The sequence below is a fragment of the Salmo salar genome, chromosome ssa26, assembly GCF_905237065.1.
Source record: "Salmo salar chromosome ssa26, Ssal_v3.1, whole genome shotgun sequence".
In the NCBI taxonomy this organism is placed as follows: domain Eukaryota; kingdom Metazoa; phylum Chordata; class Actinopteri; order Salmoniformes; family Salmonidae; genus Salmo; species Salmo salar.
This window is the reverse complement of record NC_059467.1, coordinates 27,106,660-27,113,945: the sequence shown is the minus strand read 5'-3', so window position 1 is coordinate 27,113,945 and position 7,286 is coordinate 27,106,660. Positions and strand designations below refer to the sequence as shown.

Below are 7,286 nucleotides of genomic sequence, written 5' to 3'. Positions count from 1 at the left end.
AGCTTGTGAATGCATGCATGGGTTGCCAATGAGATAGGCCAACACACTCAAGAAAAGTTCATTGATTTTCAGCTTTTATTTCAGTAGCTACCTAGATAGCTACCAACAACACAATGCATAGTGTATACAGTTGGGGTTTTAGTTTACAAGAGTCCTTCGTTACATTATAAAATGTTGACATTTATAACACAGTCAGTAATACATACGTATTTTGGCATCCTGATAAAGTCATACAAAGCCACCACAATATATACACATTTTAGGCACATTTCAAAAAAGGACTTTTCAAAATACATCTAGGCTTAAAAATGTACTCAAACAATCAATCACATGTTGGTGGGATACAAACATAGCTTCAGTGTGTTGTGTCCACATTTGACTGATTTATTCAGTGGAATAAAAATATCTAGCTTAGAATTGGGAGGATACATCCATTCAACTCTGTCTGTGACCACCTGAACAATAACTCAAAAGTACGAGAACAGGCACTTTATCATGTAGGTTGTAACATTTTTGCCTCAAAAAATTCTGTAGCAAAAAATTATACCCAAACGTGGAACTAAAAAACAATGCTCTTTAAAACCCCACCATGGGTTTATGTGTATGTTTTATAGATTGATCCTCTTTAAAGCGAGCTGATACAGTATATGAGCTGTGGTCAAGGCAAGAGGAGCAGTAAAACACGATGATGTAGGCAAAAAGGCAGCTAAACAGCAATAGTCTCTCCTGATATCTCCTGAAGCAACACCTGACAAACTCTAGTAGGCCCTGTGGTATGCTGGTCATGAAGGTCCTTTATCCAATACAACACTTGTTTGTAATCCCCTTACATACCATTTCAGATTATAATTTTATCGATTTCAAATTGTCTACAATTTGACTCAGTTTTCCCTCACTGTTAATTCTCCTATGAATCAAGAGAGTTGTCAAGCCCGGGCTTTCCTAGAGAGAAAATGTACCCTCTGGCTTTTAAATCTGAACTCATCTCATGCCATCAAGTATGTAGGGCTAACTATAAATCAGTTATAGTGATGTTGAGAATCATAAATGTGACCATGTCCTTCACTCCTCCTGCCCCCATGGCCGCAGGCTAGCCTTCAGCTGACAGCGCTTGTGCTTCATAGTGAGGCCGTATTCTGGGGTCATGTCCAGCGGGTGCCCAGGTTTCTCCTGGAAGCGCAGCCTTTGGAGCAGGATGGCCAAGAAGAGGTAGACCTCGTTGCGTCCGATGGCCTCACCGATGCAGCGGCGCTTGCCCATGCCGAATACGAGCACCTTCTCCCCCTCCAGCTTGTTGAGTTCTGTGCCATCAGCACTCAGGAAACGGTCAGGGTTGAATAAAGAAGGCTCCTTCCACAGCTCCCTGAAGAGCACAGAGGTAACAATTTACATTAGGTTCTTGTTATAACTGTGTAGTAACACTGTCATTACTACAGTAACAACACTGTTGTTGCACAGTAGTTGCATAGTAATAGAGTTGAGAAGTTTTAGTTTAAAAATACTACTCACGGGTCATGGTTGACCTGCCACTGGTTGATGAAGACACAGGTGTCCTTGGGAATGAAGTAGCCATTGAGGGATGTATCCTTGATCGTGCTAAAAAAAATATTGACAATACCAGTCAGACCATGCCATATGTGTCCATAATGTGTAACTGATATTGTAAATGTCTGTTTGGCTAATATTGTAAATGTCAGTTTGGCTGATATTGTAAATTTGTGTTTTGAGCAGGTGCAAGTGCAACTCACCAGTGTGGGATGGTGAACGGCAGGAAGGAAGAGTGCCGGAAGATCTCCAGGATGAAGGCTTCCAGCAGAGGTAAGTTGGTTTTGTCTGAGAGACGGGGAGTGCGATTCAATCCCACCTTTTCCGCTGTTGGAAGGACAATAGAGAACATTGGATATAAAAAAAGAATGGGACAGGGGGTGACAGGTCAGTAAGTAACAATATTTTGAATCATGACTCCATAGAATTACAAATATAACTGATTAATAGGATCTCTCTGTGGATGACTAATTTAATTTAGGGAACAGAACTATCTGTTAAAACCAGCAAGGTTCAACTTACTCAGTTCCTGATGCAGTCTTTCCTGGATCTCTGGGTAAGCCACAAGGTACACAACAGCCCAAGACAGAGCTGTGCTGATAGTGTCAAAACCTTGAGAGGGAGACAGAAGCCGCATTGCATAATTAAAACATCTTACAAATGTACATTTTTTTCAATGATATGGAGTGACTCAGCATAACTGTTGCTTTATTTTTACTCAACTCACCTGCCCCAAACAGATCATTGACAATGCCCACAATCTTCTCATCAGAAACCTGGATGTTGGCATTCTCATCTAGTTTCCTGTCCTCACAGTGGTCAATGAGGGAGTCAGTGATGTCACGGATGTTGTCCTGAAAACAGAACAATGGACAATCAGTATCACAGACAACAAACAGCAATAGATCAAACATAGAATGAAACACGTAACGTCTTTGAAACATGATGCGATGTATTATTTACCTTGTCATAGCTTTCATAGTGCTCACTGACAATCTTCTGCACAAAGGCGTTGAAACGGTCATTGATATCCATAAACCTCTTCATGGTGCGGTTTGGTAGGTAACGAAGGATGGGAATGAAGTCTGCAGGGTTGCCGCTGCCCACCACCTGCCCAAACTCATCACTCAAGTTCACCAAGCTCAACAGCTCCTGGTCATCATGGCTGTAGCGCCGGCCGAAGCACATTCCACAGATGACGTTGGCCACCGATACGACAATATGGCGGAAGGGGTCAAAGCTGCCACTGACATCCATGACGGAGGTCAGCTGTTTTACCAGGTACTCTCCCTCCTTGCAGACGTGCTCCTCCAGGGCACAGGAGTACTCTGGGGTCGATCCCTCCAGGGTGGCGAAAGAGCGGAGGGCGCTCATAGCTAGCTTGCGGCGGGCGCGCCATACCCCAGCCTTGTCGGTGCTGAAGGCCAAGCTCTTGCCGTCGTTGATGAACTTGAAGCTGTATAGATCGGGCCTCCCGGCGAAGTCTTCCCCTTGCTTGATAAGAGCCTGGCGGACTGTCTCGCTGCCACTCAGAACAACCACAGGCCGCATCCCTATCTGGATCTGGAAGACTGAGCCGTAGCGCTCACTCATGGCAGTCAGGCTGAGGTGAGGGTTGTTGTGCACCTCCAGCACATTCCCGATGATGGGCAGGGGCTTTGGTCCTGGGAGCCGTTTCAGTCCCTCTGGGATCTCTGTGTGCTTGTACTTCATGAACATGTACACCAGGCATAGTGTTACCATGGCCACCAGCCCCTCAGACACAGAGACTGAGCCAATAATGGGTAGTATCATGAGAACCATTTTTATGTATTTTTTTTTGTGGCTTCTGCACAATCTGTAAGAAGGAGAGGTACATGTTTTAGTGATTAATAGTGAGCGAGAAATATACTCCAGCTGAGTAATAAACATTGCTCGAAAACATTGTTAAAAAATTGCATTGGGGGAATTACGCACGAGTGATCCCATGCTGACTGCATGCTTTACGCATACAGCCCCATGTACTTTACGCATGGTGCACTCACACCTTTCACGCTTTTGCAAGCCACCCTACTCTACCAGTCTTGTACCATTAAACATAGGCTACATAAAAGGCTGTATATTGTTTAAAAAAAAATGTAAATCCCATAACTGTTACATTGCCTACACGTACGTACATTTTCTCGAATATATTCTACTAAAAAGAAGACTCAAGAATAAACGGTACAAGATAATAGTATATAATGCATTTTATAGCTTGTTATATTGTAAATTAAAAAAAATAAAAACACAGTACTAATATTATGTGCAAACTAGTTAATAAACGTTATTTCGACACTTCATTCACAACAAAAAGACACCTGCTATTCCAACATATGTTTACTTGTTCTTAAGTTAAATGTAAATATATTACATGCAAAATTAGTCGTTTTTATTACCTTCCGTTATGAGCCAAATGAGCCGACTTGCAGGGAGATCGAAGAAGTTTGCAGGTGAGGTTATATTTATACAAAGCTTTTTCTCTTGCTATAAGTGAACTCCGTTTCTCTGTACTTAAAAGTAAGAATGGGAACTTCTTTTATAGAGCGCTTCTCAGCTCCATTGGCTGATGTCTGAGTGACGTAACCTCTCTCCCTCTCTTGGCTTGCCAGCAGCAGCGGCTGTCTCTGAAGGAGAGGTGTAATAAAATATCAAGCGGAAACATCATATATATATATATATATATATATATATATATACAGTTGAAGTCGGAAGTTTACATACACTTAGGTTGGAGTCATTAAAACTAGTTTTTCAACCTCTCCACAAATTTCTTGTTAACAAACTATCGTTTTGGCAAGTCGGTTAAGACATCTACTTTGTGCATGACACAAGTAATTTTTCCAACAATTGTTTACAAACAGATTATTTCAAATATAATTCACTGTATCACAATTCCAGTGTGTCAGAAGTACACTAAATTGACTGTGCCTTTAAACAGCTTGGAAAATTCCAGGAAATTATGTCATGGCTTTAGAAGCTTCTGATAGTCTAATTGACATCATTTGAGTCAATTGGAGGTGTACCTGTGGATGTATTTCAAGGTCTACCTTCAAACTCAGTGCCTCTTTGCTTGAGATCATGGGAAAATCAAAAGAAATCAGCCAAGACCTCAGAAAAAAAAGTCTGGTTCATCCTTGGAAGCAATTTCCAAACGCCTGAAGGTACTACAGTATGTTCATCTGTACAAACAATAGTACGCAAGTATAAACACCATGGGACCACGCAGCCGTCATACCACTCAGGAAGGAGACGCTTTCTGTCTCATAGAGATGAACGTACTTTGGTGCAAAAAGTGCAAATCAATTCCAGAACAACAGCAAAGGACCTTGTGAAGATGCTGGAGGAAACAGGTACAAATTATCTATATCCACAGTAAAACGAGTCCTATATCAAGATACCCTGAAAAGCCGGCCAGCAAGAAAGAAGCCACTGCTCCAAAACCGCATAAAAAAGCCAGACTACGGTTTGCAACTGCACATGGGGACAAAGATAGTACTTTTTGGAGAAATGTCCTCTGGTCTGATGAAACAAAAATAGAACTGTTTGGCCATAATGACCATTGTTATGTTTGGAGAATAAAGGAGGAGGCTTGCAAGCCGAAGAACACCATCCTAAACGTGAATCACGGTTGTGGCAGCATCATGTTGTGGGGGTGCTTTGCTGCAGGAGGGACTAGTGCACTTCACAAAATAGATGGCATCATGAGGAAGGAAAATTATGTGGATAGATCGAAGCAACATCTCAAGACATCAGTCAGGAAGTTAAAGCTTGGTCGCAAATGGGTCTTCCAAATGGACAATGACCCCAAGCATTCTTCCAAAGTTGTGGCAAAATGGATTAAGGACAACAAAGTCAAGGTATTGGAGTGGCCATCACAAAGTCCTGACCTCAATCCCATAGGAAATTTGTGGGCAGAACTGAAAAAGCATGTGCGAGCAAGGAGGCCTACAAACCTGACTCAGTTACACCAGCTCTGTCAGGAGGAATGGGCCAAAATTCACCCAACTTATTGTGGGAGCTTGTGGAAGGCTACACGAAACGTTTGACCCAAGTTAAACAATTTAAAGGCAATGCTACCAAATACTAATTGAGTGTATGTAAAATTCTGACCCACTGGAAATGTGATAAAAGAAATAAAAGCTGAAATTAATAATTCTCTCTACTATTATTCTGACATTTCACATTCTTAAAATAAAGTGGTGATCGATCCTAACTGACCGAAGACAGGGAATTTTTACTAGGATTAAATGTCAGGAATTGTGAAAAACTGAGTTTAAATGTATTTTGCTAAGGTGTATGTAAACCTCCGACTTCAACTGTATATATATATAATGAAGCTTGCCTTTATTATAAAAAGAAACATCTAAGGAGTAAGATCATTTTTTCTATGAGTGCATGCTTTCTCTTATATATCAGTGATGGGCCCTATTGAAAATATATATACATACAATTTCATATAGTTTGTTATAAAAACATATTAGAATGTCTAACCATAGAGAAATTCAATAGACTGCATGTTTAATTCTTGAACAAGTCATTCTCGTTCATATGACTTTAAAACTTTTTTTTTTAAATGTTTTACATTTTTAGATTTGATTTTAGGTTTATATCAGAATGATTGGATGTGTCTCTTTTCAGATGTTCATTAGCCTGTTGGAGAGAGTTATAAAACAGACTATACAGAAGAAGCCAGTCAGGTAAGAGGAATACAGGACCCATTGATTTGTGGAATGATCACCAATGATATTTGCAATTGAAGTAGAGCATGTTAAATGTGTTATTGTGTAATAACAATACAATAATACAATCAGCCTAACTTTTAATCATAATATATCATCATAATCATAAGCACAACCATGTAGATGTAGACCTATAATCACTATCATACCTATTCATCATACTACACATCTTACTTATAATGTTATAGATGTGGTAATTGTATTTGTATTATTTGTTTTATTTGTTTGTTTAGACCTAAATATTTATATGTATTTTATTATTTCTTGTTTCCATTAATGTTAGGGTATTGGGCCTAATATTGCAGGCTATGGTAGGCAGTAGGCTAATAAGCCATATTGAAAAAAGGCAATTCATCTGCTCCTAAAAGCATATGGAACATATTCATGAAAACAGTTATATAAAGCACATTGTATAAGGATGACAGTACTTTGGGCCTGATCCAAATATTTATTCTCAATGATCTATTGAACATGAACTCTTCCACAACTAATTTAAGGACACAAGCTTAATCACTTTGGGCCCACAATATTTTCAAAAGTGAATTTACCATCAGTGTCTAATCTGATTCCAGTGGTATTAATTTTTATATGTTATTATTAGCAAACATCAACATTTCCTCTTTTAATACTTGTTCCATAAATTAATTAACAGGAAACTGTTACGCATTAGTTATTAAGTCATTCAACCATTTGGCAATCTTTCCTTTAGGCCTACTCATTGCAACAGATTTCGATAGCGTGCAAAGGTGTAGCCTATCCCAAGCGGGAGAACTTACAGCCCCGAAGTACTTTTAATCAAGACTCATCTTTGACAGTTTGATAAATCTCACTCAACCTGTCAACAGTATAACGGTGGTGCATATAAGTACAATGGGAAGACGTGTGCGTCTAATTAACTTATAGGACACAAATGTAGCCTACCTATCAAGTGTGTCATGGAGGATAAAACATTCGATTGTGATAAGAGATTATATTGTCTTG

General features: G+C 39.8%; 1 protein-coding gene across 2 annotated transcripts; it reads right to left on the bottom strand.

The window, feature by feature from the left end:
- Positions 1 to 52: 52 nt before the first annotated feature.
- Positions 53 to 4,185, bottom strand: LOC100136916 (cytochrome P450 1A). Of its 2 annotated transcripts, XM_014175977.2 has the most exons (7): positions 3,963 to 4,185; positions 2,509 to 3,382; positions 2,273 to 2,399; positions 2,068 to 2,157; positions 1,749 to 1,872; positions 1,510 to 1,596; positions 53 to 1,363 (listed from the first exon to the last, which is right to left on the bottom strand). In XM_014175977.2, the coding sequence occupies exons 2-7, from the start codon at positions 3,346 to 3,348 to the stop codon at positions 1,063 to 1,065; spliced, it is 1,569 nt and encodes a 522-aa protein (XP_014031452.1). In that variant the 5' UTR covers positions 3,349 to 3,382; positions 3,963 to 4,185; the 3' UTR covers positions 53 to 1,062.
- Between the last annotated feature and the right edge of the window lie 3,101 nt (positions 4,186 to 7,286).

Excerpts from the sequence above, each read along its gene's own strand:
- LOC100136916 (XM_014175977.2), bottom strand. The coding sequence starts at position 3,348 with ATGGTTCTCATGATACTACCCATTATTGGCTCAGTCTCTGTGTCTGAG. Across the intron at positions 2,400-2,508 it reads ACTATGAAAGCTATGACAAG|GACAACATCCGTGACATCAC; the intron begins GTAAATAATACA and ends TTCTGTTTTCAG. Across the intron at positions 1,597-1,748 it reads CCGTTCACCATCCCACACTG|CACGATCAAGGATACATCCC; the intron begins GTGAGTTGCACT and ends TATTTTTTTTAG.